Source organism: Balaenoptera ricei, chromosome 4 (genome assembly GCF_028023285.1).
Source record: "Balaenoptera ricei isolate mBalRic1 chromosome 4, mBalRic1.hap2, whole genome shotgun sequence".
In the NCBI taxonomy this organism is placed as follows: domain Eukaryota; kingdom Metazoa; phylum Chordata; class Mammalia; order Artiodactyla; family Balaenopteridae; genus Balaenoptera; species Balaenoptera ricei.
Window position 1 is genome coordinate 75,245,245 of NC_082642.1, and position 21,846 is coordinate 75,267,090.

Here is a 21,846-nt window from a genome sequence, read left to right on the forward strand (position 1 = left end):
TGTTAAGCTTGCTTTCCTAATGTACATTTTCTATTTCTTCATAGATTGTAATGAGATGAAATAGATATGAATAGTACTCAATAAACGTCTTTCATGTAGTTGTAAGACAGGTTATTATGATTAAGCATTCAGTTTAATGCTTAACATTATTTAGAATTAGGTAAAAACTGGTAGAAATTGTCTGCTGGTGTTCACATTATTTCTATTTGGTTATAACTTTGAAAGGCATCGTTGAACATTATTAACTTGAATGAAAAGCTGATAACATTAGGATCCAGACTGGAATTCCATTTAAGTCATAATTTGGTTGTGTGCTAGAATTTGGAGGCCAGTAAGGTTTGACTTGGGTTCATTTGGTAGAAAGAATACTGAAATAGGCTTTTGGAATTTGATTCTTCCATGAAACTGTAGCCTTCTTCAATCTGGGTACTGTTGTGTTTTTAGGTCTCTCATGGGCACTCCTTAGTCTTTTTTTAAGCTCTTTCTTGGATTTGAAGAAACTTAGAATGTTAGAGAAATGAGGGCCATTGCCTTAGAGTGTGAATTGCTTTCTTGGAATAGTTTGGGGATTTAAGTGAATTGAAATCTGAAGGGAATTTCTGTGAGGTGCTTTTTACTCCAATGACGTAGTCATAAATAAATTCAGTAATCTACATCTCGGACATAGTACACTAGGGCGTGGTTTTAACACTGGGTTATTAAAATGACTTTTTATTGTGTTGAGTACACTGTTCATTTTGTAAAGGATGTTATTTGACCCACAACACAAAAGTGGAGGCAAATTCATAGCATTTTGATTTGAGCCAGGAACTTAGATTAATTTGGCTTTATGAGAGAGGCTTTGTCTTTCAGGGATCCGTTATTAATGAAGTTTACAGAGATGGATGTAAGTATAAAATGGAATCCAGCATTTTAGTGTTCAATGAGAACTAAAGCTGCAAGACAGTCCACAATGTTTTATTCTTTTTTGTAGGTAAACTTACATAGAAAACCAGATTCCTAGACGATTATTCTTTGGTGAAATAGAACAGGTAGTTTATTTTAAGACCCATTTTTCAGCATTCAAGCTTGAGGCACCCATCCACTGTAGGTCAACAAGAGATATACCAGTCTGTTTAGCTGAACTGCCTTTCTAAGATAGTGCTTGGAAAGGGCACTTTCCTTGTTCTCAGGATTTTCTTTTTGGTTTTTAATTCTCAGTATACTAGGGAAAATAGTCAACATTTACCATTTGAGTCTAATGGGCCATTTTTATTGTTTTTTATATTTTTAAGTCATTTTACATATAAATTTACAGAAGTAAGAATAAAAGGATGGTGAAGATAAACATTATTAGATATTTTAATAAGCATTTAAACAAAGAAATCCAAGTTTTTATTTCATGTTTTCCTGGTTTTTGACAATACATATACCTAAAATGAGCAAAGTTTTCTGAATATTAACCTATTGCTCATCAGCTATCATGCATAAGTCCAGAACATAGCCATCTTGTAAATACTGATATCAGATTTAAAGTCCATCTCTGATAAGCTCTAGTTTATCATTTCTTCTCTTTCATCTTACACACTTGAATTATCAGAATGCAGTGGTTTAAGAATACAGTTGACCCTTGACCAACATGGGTTTGAACTGCATGGGTCCATGTATACTCGGATGCCCCCCCATGCGGCTTGTGGAAGTCTTAGTTCGCTGACCAGAGATTGAACCTGGGCCCTCGGCAGTGACAGTGTAGAGTCTTGATCACTGGACCGCCAGGGAATTCCCACTCAGATTATTTTCGATAGAAAATACTACAGTACTGCATGATCAGTGGTTGGTTGAGTTCACAGATGTGGAACTGCATATACAGAAGGCCGTCTGTGTAACACTCAGCTTTCAACTGCATGGAGGGTTGACTCCCCTAATCCCTTTGTTGTTCAAGGGTCGATTGTATTTTGGAACTTTTGACGGCTTCTAATTTTATCGAATAGAATATTACCATCTTTGCCCTATAATTACATCACTCATATTTAACCAATTGGATTGACTAATGTGCATTTCTTCGTCGTCTGTTTCTTTCTAGTCAAAGAAGATGGCAGAGTATTTTAGGATGTAGGAAAAATAAGGTTCCTGGATTCTGTCTTAGATTTATGTAAGGGTTCATTGGATGCTTAATAACAGTTGCAAGACAATGAGTTTTATTCTACTCTAAAAGTAAGAATTTCTTATTTTTTGGAAGATCTGTAAGAAAGGATAGAGTCAAGAAATAGTTAGATTTACTCATATAAGAAATGCAGAAGCTAAAATTGAGTTCACTGGAGCTTCATTGGTATATAGGCTTTTTTTTCCCTCATAGCTTTTCTCTAATCATGGTGTGCAGTAAAGTTGATCATGAAGTTTTGGCTTATTTATTTTTAGTTCCAGTATTCCACCACTTCGAAGATTACTCTCATCATCATCTTGATAGAAGCTTCAGGCTTTCCAAAACTGTTTGCCTATCAGTAGTTGTTTGCATTATTTCACAAATGGCTGTTAACATGTATTGATTGGTAGATTTCTCTGCCCACCTGTGTAGGGGCAACCTTAGTTTAATCAAGATTTTTGTGAGTGTTTCTTAGTCATCTCTTCCCAGCCTCCCCCCCCCTTCTCATGTATTGAAAATATATCAAACAAACTGCTGTGTCATAAGAAATAAGTCTAATTCTCAATGGAAACTTTTCTAATGTATTATATTTTAAAATACCTGATAATTATAGAATACATAAGATACAGGGTTTTTTTTGCATAGGAGGTTTTGTAAGGTATGTACTCTGCTAGATGTACTAAATGTGTGTATAATTTTTTTTGTTCAAAGACTTTTAGTACATTTAAGTTCCTCAGCAAGGGATTTAAATGTCATACCTTGAAGGAATTTTAAAATAGGAAGAAATTTTAAAAACTTCCTAAAAACAGTTCTTAATTTCAACATTTTATAAATACTGATAACAGATTTAAAATACATCTTATTAAGGTTCTAGCTTATCCTTACTTCTGATAACTTGAATCATCAGAATGCCATGCTCGAAGATGAGCAGTGTTGACAGAAACTGAAAGACCTATGTTTTACACTATGTAAAACTGTCTTGTAAGAAGCATTTCTTTAAAGTAATACTTATTGGGACTTCCCTGGTGGCACAGTGGTTAAGAATCTGCCTGCCAATGCAGGGGACACGAGTTCGAGCCCTGGTCCAGGAAGATCCCACATGCTACGGAGCAACTAAGCCCGTGTGCCACAACTACTGAGCCTGCGCTCTAGAGCCCGCGAGTCACAACTACCAAGCCTGCGCGCCTAGAGCCATGCTCCGCAGCAAGAGAAGCCACTGCAGTGAGAAACCTGCGTACCGCAATGAAGAGTAGCTCCTGCTCGCCACAACTGCAGAAAGCCTGTGCGGCAACGAAGACCCAATGCAGCCAAAAAAATAAAAATGAAAATAAATAAATAAATCTCTTTAAAAAAAAAAATATTTATGTTTAGTAAACCCTCTTGAATTTGGAATTCGATTTCCAAGGAGCCAAATTGCCCAAAGAGGGTTCAGTTTTATTTTTCAGTAGTAAAATTGAAGCGTATATAACTTTTATTAAATCATGTTTAGTACACCAATTTCATTTTGTTCACAGTATTTTTTTTTAATTTATTTTTGGCTGTGTTGGGTCTTTGTTGCTGTGCACGGGCTTTCTCTAGTTGCGGTGAGCAGGGGCTGTTCTTTGTATTACTCTTAACAATAAAATTTTTGATTCTTGAATTTAATGGAAGTTTGCGCTTATAATAAGTCATTGTCTATAGTGTTGAAATCTTTTTGGATGAAGGAATAAGGGCATTTTTTTTCTTGCCAGGTGTATTCAAGAGCAAATGATCAAGAACCATGTGGATGGTGGTTGGCTAAAGTTCGAATGATGAAAGGAGAAGTAAGTGATGTTGAAACTTGCTTTGTGACTGATTTCCAAGGAAACACCTCCACTCTTGGTTCTGTAAATGTTACTCCAACTCTTAGTTGTTAAAAGCCTACTTCAGAAATAGTTAATCATGCCTTTCAAAAAGTCATGAGACCAGTAACTTATATTTGTGTTCTGGATTTGCAAACACCAAAACTGCTCTCCAGAGGTATAAATAACGCAGGCATGTGAGGACCACCATAGTTCATGCTTGTAAGAATGTATAATCTGGTTTAGGCAAATCAGATTGATGTAACTAAGCTGTGCTTAGTATTTGTGCCACAAGGGGGAGGGTCTACTGGTTAAACTGAGCAAGGTAATTAGAACTTCATTTAAAGCTCATTATTTTTGTTCAGATGGGATTTTTAAAATATTTTGATGTCTTTTAGTTTTATGTCATTGAATATGCTGCTTGTGATGCCACTTACAATGAAATAGTCACATTTGAACGACTTCGGCCTGTCAATCAAAATAAAACTGTCAAAAAAAATACCTTCTTTAAATGCACAGTGGATGTTCCTGAGGATTTGAGAGAGGCGTGAGTAATTTTGTTTACTGTTGAATTGATTTGTGAATCAAGAGGATTTTTCAGTGCTACAAAAAACTTTTTTCCCCAGACGCCCAGTCAAAAACTTTGATAGAAAATCTTTTTAACAAACAAAAGTTTTAATGGGTGGTGTCAAAATGAAATACTGAGTTTTCATTATAATTGCCCTCTAAATTTAACCTATTATTTAGGTCTTACTCATGAATTACTTTCTCCCTAGGTGTGCTAATGAAAATGCACATAAAGATTTTAAGAAAGCAGTAGGAGCATGCAGAATTTTTTACCATCCAGAAACCACACAGCTAATGATACTGGTAAGGTAACTCCATATTTTAAGGTAGATAATGAATATTGTACAGATTTTATAATTAAATATTTCAAAAGATAAAAGCTAACTTGTTTTATAGTGACTTTATTAAAATACAGTGTGGGAGAAATTTTTTTGCAGTTATAAAATTGTTAATTTGTAAATTTCTCCTGGAGTAAGGAGGAAAAATCAATATAATATTCTTTACATCATAAAATCCTTAATGTATGGGATCCTGGATTCTACCCGCGCCCCCCAATCATAATTTGAAGAGTAGATCTAAGTAATATGGAAATTAAGAAAGCAAAGTAAGATTAACTTGTGGCGGGGGGTGGTGCATGTTAGGTGAGGAGAGAAGTATAGTAGATGAAAATCAAGGAAGGCCTTATGTGGAAGGTTGTGTTTGTATTACCTTGAAAAAGGATTTAAGTTTTTGAGTGATTAACTTGTGTGTTTATAGTCTGCCAGTGAAGCAACTGTGAAGAGAGTAAATATTTTGAGTGACATGCATTTGCGAAGTATTCGTACGAAGTTGATGCTTATGTCCAGAAATGAAGAGGCCACTAAGCATTTAGAAGTAAGTGGGTTTACTTGTAAAAGGTTTTTTGCGTGTTCCATTTAGTTTCATGAGTATGTTGTTCAAGTTCCACGGCTGAAACTACTTGACTGTTAGGTAAGGCAACTTGGGACCTGTTTTATGGCTAATAACTGGAGTCATTGTGTCCTTAGAAGAATTACTTTTTTCTATTACTTTTATCAAACATAGCCTTTTGCCAGCTAAATGCCTGTTATTTGTTAGGACTTGGATGACAGGTGCCAAAGAGCTTAAAAACTCACTAGGGATTTCCAGTAGAACTTTATTGCTGGTTTTTACTGTCCTGTATCAGTCACAATGCACTTCCTTAGTAACTGGTTCACTGTAACGACTCCTGGGTAAGAAGAGAGGCTACATGGCTTGTAGTTTTAAAAATGAGCCTATCATTGCTTCTCTCCATCCTAAGGTATTCCTGTTTTCTCCTCTTCTTCGCTGCCACACTATTAGGAGATGTGTTCCCCCCACCCCCTCCCACACGCACTTGTGCACACACACACTGTCTTAGAGAAATTAGGGTACATTTATCTTTAGGATAAGTACACTAATGCCCTTATTAATTTAAAAGTTCCAAACAAGGGATATGTGAATGAGTTTTGAAACATGAATCATCTGAATTGGAGAGCTTCCTGTATCAGTAATTCTGGAAAACTGTTTTAGAATTACTGTTTTCTGTGACCATGATTAGATAGACAGGTCAACCTTTTTTCCCCTTCCATTATATGACCCCAAATGAATTTCCTTTATTCCTTTTTTTCTTAGTTCTTTTTCTTTTTTAAAAAAAATTATAGTGAAATAAACATAAGATTTACCATCCTAACCATTTTTAAGTGTGCAGTTGATAGTGTTGAGAAGTGTATTCACATTTGATCAACCTTCAGAACCTTTTCATCTTGCAAAAGTGAAACTCTGTGTCCATTAAACAACTTCACATTTCCCCTTCCTCCCAGCCCCAGGTCACCACCATTCTACTTTGTTTCTATAAATTTGAGTACTCTAGATACCTTTCGTAAGTGGAATCATGTAGTATTTGTCTTTTTGTGAGTGGCTTATTTCACTAAGCGTAATGTCCTCAATGTTTGTCCATGTCATAGCATGTATCAGAATTTCCTTTTTAAGGCTGAATAATTCTGGTGGTACTCACATATCACATTTTGTTTTTCCATTCAGTGGACATGTGGGTTGCTTTCTCCTCTTGACTGTTGTGAATAATACTATGAACATAGGCGTACAAAAATTTTTTTTGATCTTTTATAATAAATTCTAATTTGCCTCTTTTACTAGTGCACAAAACAACTTGCAGCAGCTTTTCATGAGGAATTTGTTGTGAGAGAAGATTTGATGGGCCTGGCAATAGGAACACATGGTAGTAACATACAGCAAGCTAGAAAGGTTCCTGGAGTTACAGCTATTGAGCTAGATGAAGATACTGGAACATTTAGAATCTACGGCGAGGTAAGCTGTTTGTCCCCCACCTTGGGTAACTTTCCTATAACATGTTAACTATTGTCTGGAATTTCAGTTTCCGAAGGATGTAACGCTTTAAAGTAATCAGCCTGGCAATCGTTACATGTATATAGGGGGATTAAAGGTTGTGTTTAATGTGTACTCTTCTCAAGAGTTCCTTAATCAACTGCTTCTCAATTTTACTCTGTTTTATGTGCATTACAGATAATTTATTTAAATATTTTTTGAGTGCTTACTGTCGGGCACTGGCAGTTATAAATAGCATATAATAGAATAGCTTTTTTTTTAAAATGAGGATTATTCTTTTTTTTTTGTAAATTTACTTATTTATTTATTTATTTTATTTTTGGCTGTGTTGGGTCTTCGTTTCTGTGCGAGGGCTTTCTCTAGTTGCGGCAAGCGGGGGCCACTCTTCATCGCGGTGCGCGGGCCTCTCACTACCGCGGCCTCTCTTGTTGCGGAGCACAGGCTCCAGACGTGCAGGCTCAGTAGTTGTGGCTCACGGGCCCAGCTGCTCTGCGGCATGTGGGATCCTCCCAGACCAGGGCTCGAACCCGTGTCCCCTGCATTGGCAGGCAGATTCTCAACCACTGCGCCACCAGGGAAGCCCTAGAATAGCTTTTGTAGAACTTGAATTTGAATAATATTTTGTCACTGGTTAATTGTGACATCTGTGTGGACAGGAAAATAATCTGAAAAATAAATCAGACTTTTCTTCATTGAGACCATCCTTCACATTAGAGTAAATGAGTTTTTTGGGGGTGATAATTTCAAGTCTTGACTTTTCATTTGAGTCATATAGTAAATCTTATTAGAGGCCTGATTTTTACTTCCGAAACTGTTAGAAGTGGGCCATATAACAAAGTAATTAAGATGAAAGGCTTTGGAGCCATACTGCCTGAATTGGAATTCTGTATCTACCACTTTGAGAGGGCTTGGAGAAAGTTACTCAGCTTCCCTGCATAATCTTCCGAATTGTAAAATGAGAATAATAATAGTGCTTACCTTACAGTTTATGAGGATTAAATACGGTTTTAAAATTTTTGCTGTGTATAATACAGTGAGCACACAATATACTTGACCTATGGTTATTAGAGGACAAACATTAGAAGTGGAAGTTAACTGTTACTAGAACTATGAATTCCTTTTGGAGAAGACACCCCCCCCCCCCATCTTCTAGTCTTTTAAAATCATAACCATTAGCGATTAGGAATTTTAATGATGTTATCAGTAGGTAATTTTTTTTAAATGCATCTGCAGAAACAGCCTTTTAAATCATTTCTTATGTTGAGAATGAAAAAACAATGCAGATAGTACAGACAACATGAACAATTTTTTTTTTTAACACTCACCTGGAGAATTCAGCATAGGAGTGTGGGCCAGATGTATTTAGGATTGGGTTAAAATTTGGCTAATGTAAGTAAGTTAAACTCTCTTGTTAATTTTCTCAGGAGCTTAAAAGGGACCTTAGAGATGTCTAACATTTTGGTTGTAAAAGACTCTTTCCTAGCTGTTTAATGATTACTGTGACTTTTTTTGGAAAAGTACTTCATGCATTACTTGACTTGAAATGTCACTCTGGTGGTCTGAGCAGAATCTTGTACTAGAGCATAATAATTCAGTTTTTCTTATTTTATTTTTTTTGTAGATTGTGGGTTTCTTCAAGGTTGAATTTCATGTTTGTTTCCCCTTTCTCCCAACCAGAGTGCTGATGCTGTAAAAAAGGCTAGAGGTTTTTTGGAATTTGTGGAGGATTTTATTCAGGTTCCTAGGAATCTTGTTGGTAAGTACTTCTACTAAATGTTAAATAAGTTAAATGTTATTGAATTACATACAGTGACTTAATTGAAAATTAGCATTTTCTGATATCTTAAAGTTATGTAGAGTATTTTTTTTATAACAGTTTGTCATAGTTTTTCTTAAGCCTTTTCATCCTTTGGCCTCTTAATATTTTCATTTGCTTGATGTCTTTATCATTCATATATCCATCAAAATTGTCATAGTACTTTTTGAGAAGGTATTTGTGGTAATTTTTTTTTGTTTAATGTAGAAGAAAAAGTAAGAGTGGACTAACAATAGGGTAATAAACTTCTACACAGTAGGCCTCAAGTTAAGTAATAGTTGTTGCAAAGGCATAGACTAAAGTTTAAGAAGTCATAGGCAGGAGAGAAGGATGGTGATGATGATATGAGGGGAGGTTTCACTATTAAGTTTTTGACACTCAGTGAAAACTGCTGCGCCCATGGGTTATAAGTTAAGTGACAATTTTTGAATTTGAAGGTGCAGTTAAATCAGCATTATAGTTTGGGATTAGTTGTTTAACAGCTTTGTTATTAATATCCTCTACATCTGTGCTGTCTGTCCTTTAAAATGCTGTTTGAGACATATGGGAGAAGCTTTGGTCACATGTTAAATACTTAGTGATTATCCTAAAAGTTCAGCATAAATAAAGCATCAACATGATGTAGCAAAATTTACTAGGGGAATGGTTTTTTATGATTTTTTTTTGTCATCTATTGAATCTCATTAGTTTTTTGACCTTAATGAAATAGTTAGAGCCCCTTGGGCTCCATTTATATATCGTTACGCCTATAGGAAGATTCTATACATGTTTTACTTGTCAAATTCTGTAAAACATTAGTAGATGAAAATTAAAAAAAAAAAACACTTCCACTATTAAAAAAGATGTTTGTTTTGGCCAGTAACAAGTAGTGCACTTGGGATAATAGTGTACAACACAAGAATTTGGACAGTTTCATGGTGTTCAACTGTATAAAAATCTTTTCACTTCTGCCCAAACGTTTGGATGGGTATGATATACTACCCGTTAAGTAAGCTCCACTTAATCTGTTCTTAGAAACCACTGTTCACTGTACACTGAATTGCTGGAGATTATGAGTTGAGAGGTTAAAATTAAATGTAAGTCTCAGGAATTGTACATAATTTTAATAAATGTTAAGATACAAAAAGTTACCAAATGTTTATTGTTGCCTAATGAAATTGCCTTTGACAAGAAAGCTGCTTTTGAAAATGATCCCCTTTGTTGTTTATATAATACTCTATTATTGACAGCTATCAGTACTAACATTTTGGTTGCTGCTTTTACAGAACATAATTTAACTTAAGATTTCTTCACTTGTAAAAATGATTTGGAGGTGAGTGTGTCCAAGGGAGTCAGGGTTCTTTCCAGCCCAACAATTCTATAGAAGATAGCCTTGGTCTTGTAGAATTCGTGGTAGTGTTAATTTTAAGTAAAAATTCCTGATATTTCAGAAATAAGGAAATTGGATGTATTTGTAGCTCTCAGATTTTTCTCTTTATTTGTTTATCTGTGCAGTGATGTGAGTACCTGTCATGTCTCTTTTTTTCCTCCACCCTGGCTTGGTTGGCTTTGGTGATTTGGGTTATTTGTTTACTGTTTAGAAAATAAATATTAGCAACTATTATGCATTGGTGAAATACTCAGAAGTAAAGACTTCAGTTGGTTGGTGTGTATAATAGTAGTACTACATCTTCCTCCAAAATGTTTTCTGGGTGAAGCAGTGTTTTGAAAAATAGTACATTCTTAGTCCAAGTGAAAGAAAAAAAAGAGGACTGAGACGTAAATGGGAATGAGGACTACTTGGTAGGTAAGTTTCAGAGAGGATTCCCGCACATGTTCAGGTTCCAAGGGTTCTAGACTTGTTGACCATTCCCATCCTTCCCAAATCAAAAGTATTACATGAACATTGATTTGAAAATTAATTGAAACTTTTCACCTCTTGGAAGCCTTCCTTAATCACTTCTCTACTCTGTCCCTTCAGCATTTATGCTCAGTGCTCATTATGCTACAGGTCTGCTTCAGTTTGTCAATATGCTTTGGAATTTAAACTGTGGAAATGATCAGTTAAAATACTGACGGTCTCTGGTGGGACTAAATAAAACTTGCAGGTAGGTCCTTGCCACAGACCCCAGAAGGGTGATGGATATTCACTCAGCACTGGTATAGTTCACAAGAAGGAAGGGGTAAAGATTTGGGGGAGGGGGTATGATGTATCAATCTGTTTTTTCGAAAAGATATTTGCTTATTTTTAGCAGGGTCAAGGATGGAGTTGCTGCTTGAGCTTCACTGTGTTAACATGAAGGTTGCTTTTATATGCTGCTGCTAGGGCTGCTCAGAGAAGACATACATCATGTGACTTCCCTGTCCTACTCCTTTGTTTTTTCTTTTTACCTGTTCAATTGCTGCTGCTTTTAAACTTAGGGGTATTGGGCAAGGAGGTTTGAAAATCCTATAATAGTGTCTGCTGTATTGACCGGCTTATTGTTGCCATTGTTTCCTTATTTATCTCCTTCCCCCCTTATTTATTCTTTATTGGGAACTGTTCTCTCAAGCATGCAATAGGAGAAACTTACATTTTAACCTCTTACAACCAAAATTAATTTATTGTGGAAATAGATTGCTGATATAGTATGAAATTTTAATTAATTGAGGATTTGGACTTAACAAATAAGATGTTGCTGTTAACTTAGGATACATCTATTCCATCTACTGATAGTTACTTGAACATTTACTTCTGTTACCAGGTAACACTACCCAGTATTGCTTTGTTACTTTATGGGTGTATGTTAGCTTTATAACAAGTGAGTTCCTAAGGGGAAGAGCATCTTCGTGTCCTCCTTTTAGTTTCTCCTCTAATTATTGGATACTCAATAACTGCTATGTGACAGACTTACAAGTTAAGTGTGGAGAAGGTAAATAATTTGAATTTTATGTCATTTTACAGTATTTCATATCTAGGAAGACAGCAGACTATATACATGTTGTGTGTAGTTGTACAGTTCTGCAGTACTTTAAAAACTTACAGGTGTAAAATGTAATACTTGTTAAATGTCAACATTTTATTTTGGTGAAGAGAATATTCATTTTAAAAGAATCTTGAAGTCACAGGTGTCTTTTGAACAAATAGGAACTTGAAAATAAAAGCCAGATTGATGACTTTGTTAGTTGTTTGAATAATAATATATGTAATATGTCATAAATGTAAACAAATTGATGTGTTTAATGCCAAAATAAAAGTTTTCTTTTTGCCTTCATTTATATATCTAAGTTTTTGAAATAAATGGGTTGGACTTGATATTTTAAAAATAGAAAAATGATATAGAACATATTAAAAAATATTTAGACATTGAAAATGGCTTACATGTGAGTGGCACTGTCAATCTCAGTTAATAGTAGTTGCCTTAGGCGTACCGAAGAGAAGGAGGTTTCATACCAAGGATAAAGTTCCTCAGTGGTCTTTAGGGTGAGTTAATTGAGAGTAAGAAGATGAAGTTTTGCTTGGTTTTTATAATTTGATAGTAAGTCAAATTATTTGGGCTGGTGTTGAAATGATAAGCAGTGTTGGTTTTTAACTTACCATTATATATGTTTTCTCTTATTAAAGGAAAAGTAATTGGGAAGAATGGCAAAGTTATTCAAGAAATAGTAGACAAATCTGGTGTGGTTCGGGTGAGAATTGAAGGAGACAATGAAAATAAACTACCTAGAGAAGATGTAAGTATTTAAAACATAATTTGCCTGTGTTGTGTGTCTCCCTCCCCCCCGCCCCCCATTCGTTTTCTGGTTGACTTACAGTACTATTTTTTATATTTTGAAAATTGTTTTAGGAAAGTTATATCCGGTGAACTGCTTATGCTTTGCAGCAGATTTTTCTTTTTTAAAAAGTTCTGTTCCTTATAATGTTGCTTAACACACTTAGAAAACAAGTCATCTTTCAGTTGTTGGCCTTGGGCTCTTGGTTGGTTTCTCAGTATGTCAGTAAAAAAGCCAATTTTTGGGGAAAAAAAAAAAAAAAAAAAGACTGATAATCCTAACAGTTCTTTTTTTTGTACTTAGAGTGTAAAGAATTTGATATTCTAAACAAAACAGTCAGCTGTGAAGGAATTCTTGATAAGTAACACTTCTTGACCTTTTTTTTTTAGAATTTGTAAGCCCTAACCATTTTTTAATTGAAGTCTTTAAGCTTTATGTTGCTAGTAATTCTGATGCCAACTTTCTGAAATTTCTTTTTCAGTCTTTTTCTTACATGTTGATGTCTTGTCCACAGTGCTGTTTTTTTCCTTCTCATCCACCACTGTAAGCATCTCTCATCTTTGTGGCTCCAGTGGTCAACTCTGTATAAGTTGCATGTCTGAACATAAGGCAAGGATTTTCCCCCAAATTATCTCCCAGAAAGCAGTACATTCACAGCTTCCTCAGTTTTGCATGATAGCTAACTAGAGAGTTTGTTTGCCTATCGGACAGAGTAAGTTTTTTTCAAAAAAAAAAAAAAGAGAGAGACACAGAGAAAATTGTAGACTTTGGCTCATAAATAGCCTCACAGCTGGTATTCGATGTTGTAAAGATGCCTATGAAAGATACCATTTCCTTTATTCCTTTTAATTAGTTAGAATGTGGAGGTAAATACACACTTAAAAACAAATGAGAGAAAAGAAATGATTTACTATTATACAAATGAGTACTTGTGGATTGATTTCATCCTACACTACTTCAAAAACTACTGTGAACCTCAAGTAATTTTAACTTATTCTTAAGCAAGCACCATGCCCCAAATGGGGGGGGGGAATCCCATTTTTTCTTGAATTTAAGATGAGGATTAAAATCGAGGGTGTCACACTGTTAATAATTGGCACTGTCCCCATTTATACTTAATATATAAAATAATGGTGATCCATTTGGCATACAACCACTGCCTAAAATTGATCTGAAGATCAAGGTGTTTACTGGGCAAGGTCATTAATGACTCAATTATAAATTTCTTAGCTTGATATTAATATCTAAGTCTTCCCTTAGCTTGACTTATTCCCAGTTGCTTTCCAGTATTTACCATCTTGTTGCAAGCTAATTCTTCTAGGCCCTCCTTCATAAATTAAGAAGTTATTGTACTTTCCTTTGTTTGTAGTTTTGGTCATTGTTACCTCCATTTCTGTGCCAGAGTTAAGAAATTTAAATGCTAAAAGATACCAAGCACATTATGTAAATTACGAAGCAAGTTGGGATATACAAGATAGGAAAGGGAGGAAAGAAATGTGCTTCTCACGTTTAATCTGGTTGCTGTGTAGGAATGCATGTATTATGTGTTGCTGTTTCTTCCCATATTTTAAAGAAAAGCTGGAAACCTAAACAGTACACAAAATTTTTCAATTTTCAAAACATTGCATGTGGAAACAAATCTGAAGGTTGATATTGGCTTATTTGGGGCCACCATTTCACAATTTAAGCTGTCTAGGGGCATTCCCTGGCGGTCCAGTGTTTAGGACTCTGCACCTTCACTGCTGTGGGCCTGGGTTCAATCCCTGGTTGGGGAACTAAGATCTCGCAAGCTGTGTGTCATGGCCAAAAAGAAAGGAAAAAAAAAGCTGTCTAAATCCCCTGGAGACTCAGTTTATAACTTGTTTACTCTGAAGTCTTTGGTGACTCATCTCTAGCCCGATACGACCTTTCCACCTGTATACCGTAGCTTTTATTGTCTATATAATTGTGTATTTAATGATTTTCTTTAAGTCTTAAATTTTGTTTTCTGGTTTATCTTATGTCTCCAAACCAGGTTACGGAGCTCCTTGAAGTCAAGAAATCAAATTCTCATATTCTCCCTTCTTCCCTAGCATAATGAACTGTATAGAGTAGGCACCTGGTAAATATTTGAAGTCAGTTAATTAAGGTTTTTTAAGATTAGATTTGAGTTTTTACTTGTAAAAGAAACACGGTTTATGTAAAGGTTAGAATAGCACAGAAAGGTATGGTGTAAAAAATAAATTATATTTATGTCCTGTCCATGTCTTTCTCTTCCATCATGTCTCATAGATTTTAGACTTGTCAGGTTGCCTTTTTGTGTCTTCTGCTCTTAAAAATAATGTTGCAACAAAGATCCCTTGTGACTGAATGGTAAATTCCTGGAAGTGCATTTGTTAGATCAAAGGGTATATGGCATTTAAATTTTTAGCTCTTGTTAGTTTTCCCACACATTCCTCCACCAGTATAGAAAATGTCTGTTTTCCACATATTTGCCAAGACTGAGTTTTATCACAGTTTAATTAGTGCCATTCCAGAAGATGTACATGTTATCTTTCCCTTTGCTTGAAAGACATTTTCTATAAACAGATTGTCCTTTGCATATTTTTTGTCATTTTTTATTCCTGAAGTGTGTAAGCTTTTACATTTTGAGTAAGGTAGTCTTTTTATGTATGTGGCAAATATTTTTGCCTCCTGACTTCTGCAATTTTGTGTCATGTTTGGCAGGTCATAGATTGTTCAGAAGTGCATTTCTAGTTTTTTCCCTCCAGTTTTTTTTTTGTTTTTTTTTTGGGGTGTAATGTTATCAGGAGCAGGATCAGCTTTATTTTCTTCTGAGTGCTAGTTTGTCTCAATGTCACCTATTAACTGTAAATAATCAGTTTAAAAAATATTTTTAAATCTAGAAATTTCACTGAAATAACTTAGATGTAAACTCATATATTCAGTAATAATCATTTACTCTTTACTCCAGTTTTTTTTTTTTTTAATGGTTTATAATACCTATTAAAATAGTCTGTAAAATACGTGCAGTTAAGGATGCCTTTTTACTGCTCCTTTTCTTTGGAGGTAACTATTGGTTACTATCTCCAGTTGGGGGTCAAGGCATTCTGTTTCTCTTAATCCTTGCAGATCAGCTGTTTGGAAAGACTTTACCTTTTTTATCTACTTTGTAAAAGTCTTATTTATTTTTAATATTGACTTTAAATGACAATAATATTCTTATGAATTCCCCTAAATTTCCACATCTGGGATGGCATAATTCACATTCTACCTAATATTCCTGTGCTTTTTAAATTCATGTCACTAATGCTGTACAATGAGATGATTATCGGAAGGTTTATTATCTTTTCTGAGATTATGATTACCTTTAGAACAGGGACTTTATCCTATTCCTTAGCATAGATTCTGGCAGTTAACAAGTGGATGTTATTTGGAATTAAGTAACTGGATATGAAATTGGCTGGTGAGCAAATTGTTTTCTCAGCTGTAGAATTGGGATATTTCTTAAAGTGAATTTTTAATGAACATTAAATAATGAACGTAAATAATATAGTCCCAGAAATACAGTATGTGATTAAAACTTTTTAGATCTCTTTTCTTCCCCTCCCCTGTATTTTATTCACTTTGTATCCTCTGTTTTCTGCATGTGAATTTTTGAGGACACTGTCAAGACTTTCTCACTTCCTAATAAGCTTAAGTTAGAGTCCCTTGTTTCATGCCTTCCTAGTTGTAATTACTTCCTTATAGTCACTATAGCTTTAAGCTCCATGATAGCTGTGCTCTGTACTGTAGCCTTAGCAACTGTCCTGGTGCATTTCTTCTTTTTGATCTCCCATACTAAAATTCAATTAAATTTTAAAAAAATTATTTTGAAAATAAGTCACATAGTAGTTTCTTACGTAGAATAAAAAGTTAAGCCACACTTAATTCCATATTTAGAATCCAAAGTTAAGCCAGTTTGTTTAGATAACTGTTAGGAACTATTCTGTAAAATCAAGAAAATGAGGAAAGACACTGTGATTGGGTGAGTTTACTTAGGATCTGTTCATTGCCCTTAGCCAGTAGGAAGCTGTAAGTTTACTTCTTTAAAGGAAAAAAAAATCATCATCATATTCTCCTCCTCCTCACTTTTTTAAACCTTCCTCTTTTGAAATTCAGCTAAGTAAACCAGATCTGGGTTAATCCTTTCATTTGCTTTAATAACTGGTGACTACTTGCCCATATCAGTAATTTCTTTACATTGCGTGAATATTGAGAGTCTGTAGATGGTAATTCTATTAATGGTCACGAAGTACTCCTTCCATTACACACATGTTGAAAGTTTTGCTATCTGAGCACATATTATAGGGATAACCTGGCTAATGGGTTTTATTATGTTTTTAAGGAAAGCACTACTGAAGTGATATATCTAGTCTGAAAATTCATGCCAGTTTGATGGAAAATTTCTTTAAAAGTTGGTTTATATACTTAAAAGATTAGATTGAATTAGAAATTAGAAAACATAAATATTAAATACTGAGGATGTTGTGTTTTCTTACAGGGGATGGTTCCATTTGTATTTGTTGGCACTAAAGAAAGCATTGGAAATGTGCAAGTTCTTTTAGAGTATCATATTGCTTATCTAAAGGTTTGTATAGTGTTCATATCATGTTGCTCTACACATTAAACTTTAATTTTATATTTGTAGTAAATTTTAAGTCTTTAAATATTTTTGTTAATTCAGCTTCATATTTGCCCTTTCTTTCTGCGTGAGAATATTAAAAGTTTTTTGCTGTAGTAAAATGATTGGCCTCATGTACATTTTTTCTCTTTCCCTCTGTACTTTTACATTTCTTTCCATACTGTTTAAGACATGGTCACTGTTGTGTTTGATGCAGATAGGACACAGAACCAGGAATGAAGGTGGGCTTTCTTGGTAACTGATATTCTCTGAATCACATGTACTACCCCCATAGATATCAGTTGATAATTCTTAACCATTGTTTTTAATATAGTCTGTCTGGGTTGATGAATAAAGGGAAAAGGTTTTAGAAAAGAAATTCCCTATAAGTTGGATTGTCATTTTCTACTCTTCTTATTCCTGCTGTTTTTTTCTTGTTTATAGTATCTCAACTGCTCTGTCTCTAGTTATGTTTTCCTTTTAGTCACTCATATCATTGGCTGCTGTTTTAATATTTTGAAAGCACCCCTGATAATGTCATTCTTTTTTTTAAAACTCATCTTTCCAATACTCTACTGCCTTTTAGCCAACAGCTTTCTCTAGACACCTTACCTTCACATCCTGTAATGGCCTCATTCTCTGAATGACCAAGTCTGCCAGTTCATCTAGGTCAGAACTCAAGTGTCATTATTTTGATAGGAAAGTAGGTTATTAATAGTACCTGTCATAAATGGTACCTTACCTCATTTAGCAGAGTTTTTACTCCTTGAAGGCTAGATCTGGTAATTTTGTGTAATTATTAGCTGTTTAAATAGGTTATTTCAGCACTTGTCTGTTGAACATCCCCTAGGTTATTCTAATGCTTGTGTGTAAACATTCCCTTGAAGGAGAAGAGTCATTGTCTTTTTATTTTGAATACCTGTAGCACTTAGCATGGTTGGCACATGATGCTAAGGCATTTAGTAAATGCTTGGTGAATTGAATTAGCAAATGACCTTGTAAATTGTGTTCATTAGGAATACAGTTATACTTTGCTGAATAACTGCCCAAGATCACAGCTTTTTTCATTCGTAGGACTGGAGTATAGCTCAAGCTTTGGCCTTTAAGAAGACAAAAAAGTACATGTAAGATTTATCCTTTTTTGTTTTGGTTATAGGAAGTAGAACAGCTAAGAATGGAACGCCTGCAGATTGATGAACAGCTACGACAGATTGGTATGGGTTTCAGACCTTCTTCCACCAGAGGGCCTGAAAAAGAGAAAGGATATGCCACTGATGAAAGTACCGTCTCTTCTGTACAAGGTTCTAGGTCTTATAGTGGAAGAGGCAGAGGTCGTCGGGGCCCTAATTACACCTCCGGTTATGGTAAAAAAAAAATTTTTTTTTTTTTTTTGGTAGTAATTTTGGTGCTCCAATACATTTTGCTTATTATTGTTTTTGGGTTTTTTTAGGATTTATTTTTTATTAAATTAATTAATTAATTAATTAATGGCTGTGTTGGGTCTTCATTGCTGTGCGTGGGCTTTTTTCTAGTTGCAGCGAGCGGGGGCTGCTCTTTGTTGTGGTGCGCGGGCTTCTCGTTGCGGTGGCTTTTCTTGTTGCGGAGCATGGGCTCTAGGCGTGTGGGCTTCAGTAGTTGTGGCACATGGGCTCATTACTTGTGGCTCGCGGGCCCTAGAGCGCAGGCTCAGTAGTTTTGGTGCGCGGGGTTAGATGCTCCGCGGCATGTGGGATCTTCCCGGACCAGGGCTTGTACCCGTGTCCCTGCATTGGCAGGCGGATTCTTAACCACTGTGCCACCAGGGAAGTCCTGCTAATTATTGTTTAGTTCATCACTTTATCTTGGCTTTGAGGGCAGGAGATAGTTCTGAGGTACATGTTTTAATAGTGACAGCATGCTTTATATTAATGACAGTAAAAGGTTTGTAGTGTTCAAGTAAAAGGTTTGTGTGTAATGAAATGAAACATGTTTTTGTTAAGTTTATAGCTCATGATCATGTTTGTTCTAAATATTTAGAATAAATATATATGCAACTTGTTTTCTCCGGTATTTTCCTTGTACAATTGTATACATTTTCCAATAAAAACCTAGTGATGGTGGTGATACTACTAGGATTTATCTTTTGCCTACCCTCTAGGAAAAGTAAAAATGAAAAAATACACTAATCACTGTGCCACGATTACATATAGCAAATCTGTACTGGTTTTTAAAATATACTATATTGGTTCATTTGGCAGTTTTGAATATTAATATCTCACATCTGGAATTATTTTGTGAAATACAGCATTTCAATAATATGAGGGCTTTAAAAGTTAGAACCTAGTTAACATTTTATAAATGAACATTTTTCTAAAATGTGTTTCACTGAGAGGATGGGGCTTAACCTATGTAGGAAGGGACCAGTGGATGGTGATTGTCAACAATTCTCTAATCCTGAATTTCTCAGTTTGTCTTCAGCTTTGGAGTTGTTCCATTTTTCTGCATTTGGACTTGGATCTTAGCAGTGACCTGATTTTTTTCTTCCCTTCTATCTTTCCTTCTCTCTTCTCTTCTCTCTTCTCTACTCCACTATGCTTATCCTAACTGCTTTGGGAAAAAATTTCATAAGCCTTTTCCAGAGTAGAAGGCATTTAGGGAAAACAAATACATGAAAGCTTTACAGTGTGCAGATTCCACTTCCACATTTCATGTTTGACCAAAGGATCATCTAATGATGCCAGAGTTATATTAGATTTGTACTGTCTTTCATTTGTTGTAGAGTTGGATGGTCAAGTTTTCCTTCCCTTTTTTCATTACTTTAAAGTTAACCCTGTATTGAAGCCTGAAAAGAAAAATTCCAGTTACTGTGTTCAGTATGTGAAGGACTGAGAATTGAGAACTATTACAATCCTGAAAGCACATTTAATACAAAAGACAATCAGTAGTTAAATAGAAATGAAGTACATACTGAATGATTTTAGAGGTACAGATTACTAGTACAAATAATCAGATTTGGTTTTTTGGTTGACGAATTCATTGAACAATTTTATAAGCCTCTGGGAAGTCCACTTATTAACGAGAGGTCACTCTTCAGCAAAATGCTTTTGTTGACAGTAGAAATAAATTTAAATGAGAATGGTAGAGGAATATCATTTGGATTGAAGAAAGCTATGCAAATTGTTCAGTAGATGGCACTCTTACCTCTGAATCTTTGCAAACTAGTAACATTGTGTTTCTTGAAATAGCTGTTGAACTTAAAAGTGGGCTCCAGAGAAATAAAAATTATTTGAATTTGGTTGTAGATGTTCTTGTCCGCTTAATAGCAGGTTTCTTAGGTGGTGAATATATATATATATATAAGCTGTATAAGAATTTAACGTCTCTGAAGTTATATACATCCATTGTAATGGATGGTGTCTTACAACTTTAATTGGCAGCATTTTCTTTAAATGGCACACAAAATATGACCTAATGTTGGATTTGATAAAATGTGGGGCTTTGTTAATATTAAGTTCAGCATACGTGTTCATTTAAAAGGATGTGAACCATCTTCATAAGGTGATTTTAGAAGTTTTAGGGGAAAATCTGAGTTAAAATTCTGTTAAAAACAGGTCTTTTTATTTGTTGGAGCCATTACAAATTGAATCGGTTTCATGGATCATTTATAAAGCCTTCCCCCACCCTGACTTTTTGGATTCATGAACTTATATTTTACAATATTGAGATTGGAATGATTGCAATGATTTTAACAGAGTATTTGTTTTCTGTTGATTATGCAACAAATCATAATTTCAGAGGCTTTTACAATACTATTATCTTACAGTTCTGTAGGTCAGAAATCTGACATGAGTGTCACTGGGCTAAAATCTAAGTGTTGGCATGTCTGTATTTCCTTTTGGAGGCTATAGGGAAAAATTTGTTCCTTTGACACTTCCAGCTTCTAGAGACAATCTCTGTTCCTTGGCCTATTGCCCGCTTCCTCCGTCTTATAAAGCCAGTAATTACAGAGAGTCCTTATGCTGCCATCTCTGGTTCTCTGTAGTTGAGAATGGTTCTCTACTTTTTAAAGATCCATGTGATTAATTTGGCCTTACCTGGATAATCTAGGATAATCCTCCCACCTCAATATCCTTAACCTTAATTACATCTGCAGAGTTTCTTATGCCATCTCAGAGATGTTTAATATGAAGGAAGTGGAACACTAGCCAGTTCATTAGCTTTTTTTGTTCTTGACCTTAATAGCTGTCTTTATCTACTGAAATCTATCTATGATTTAGACACCCTCTTTGAGTATCTTATCTTGAGTATTAGATTTAGGTTAAACTTAAGAAAATTGTTTTGCTTATGATACTGAGTTAAATACTACACTGTATTTCTAAAGATAATTCGAAAGGAACTTCTGTTAAAAAATGAGATACTCATCTAACTTCAAATCTTGGTAATGTTTTCAGGCAGGGTATATAGCTTTGTAAATAAATCCCAAAGTTCTGATACATTCCAAGGTTTTTTTTGATTGTTTTGTTTTGTTTTTTAGCTACTCATGAAATGGTAAACTACCCTTATTCCACCAGACCATGACATCAGTTAACAAAGTTCTTTTTTGTCATTTGGAAAAATAAGTGTTTTGATTCATTCTCTACTATGAGACTCATTTCTTAACAAAGATTCGAATGTCAGTACTAGAAGCTTGCTATATTTTTCTTAAAATGTATGTCTGATTTACCCATTCTTATATAATGACTAGCTACATCTATATTTAATGGCATATGGAGAAAAAAAGATGGAT

The 21,846-nt window shown here is 34.8% G+C and overlaps 1 protein-coding gene across 6 annotated transcripts in view; it reads left to right on the forward strand.

Annotated features, from left to right (window-relative positions):
• Positions 1–21,846, forward strand: part of FXR1 (FMR1 autosomal homolog 1) — a 56,448-nt gene that overhangs the window by 24,791 nt on the left and 9,811 nt on the right. For 4 of the 6 annotated variants that reach the window (XM_059920581.1, XM_059920582.1, XM_059920585.1 and 1 more), the window contains 9 exons: positions 3,853–3,924; positions 4,341–4,489; positions 4,719–4,812; positions 5,266–5,382; positions 6,682–6,852; positions 8,569–8,647; positions 12,291–12,400; positions 16,962–17,048; positions 18,238–18,445. In XM_059920581.1, the coding sequence (XP_059776564.1) occupies positions 3,853–3,924; positions 4,341–4,489; positions 4,719–4,812; positions 5,266–5,382; positions 6,682–6,852; positions 8,569–8,647; positions 12,291–12,400; positions 16,962–17,048; positions 18,238–18,445 (1,087 nt within the window). The remainder of the gene's footprint in view (positions 1–3,852; positions 3,925–4,340; positions 4,490–4,718; positions 4,813–5,265; positions 5,383–6,681; positions 6,853–8,568; positions 8,648–12,290; positions 12,401–16,961; positions 17,049–18,237; positions 18,446–21,846) is intronic. The other 2 variants (XM_059920584.1, XM_059920583.1) reach the window with 1 other exon arrangement.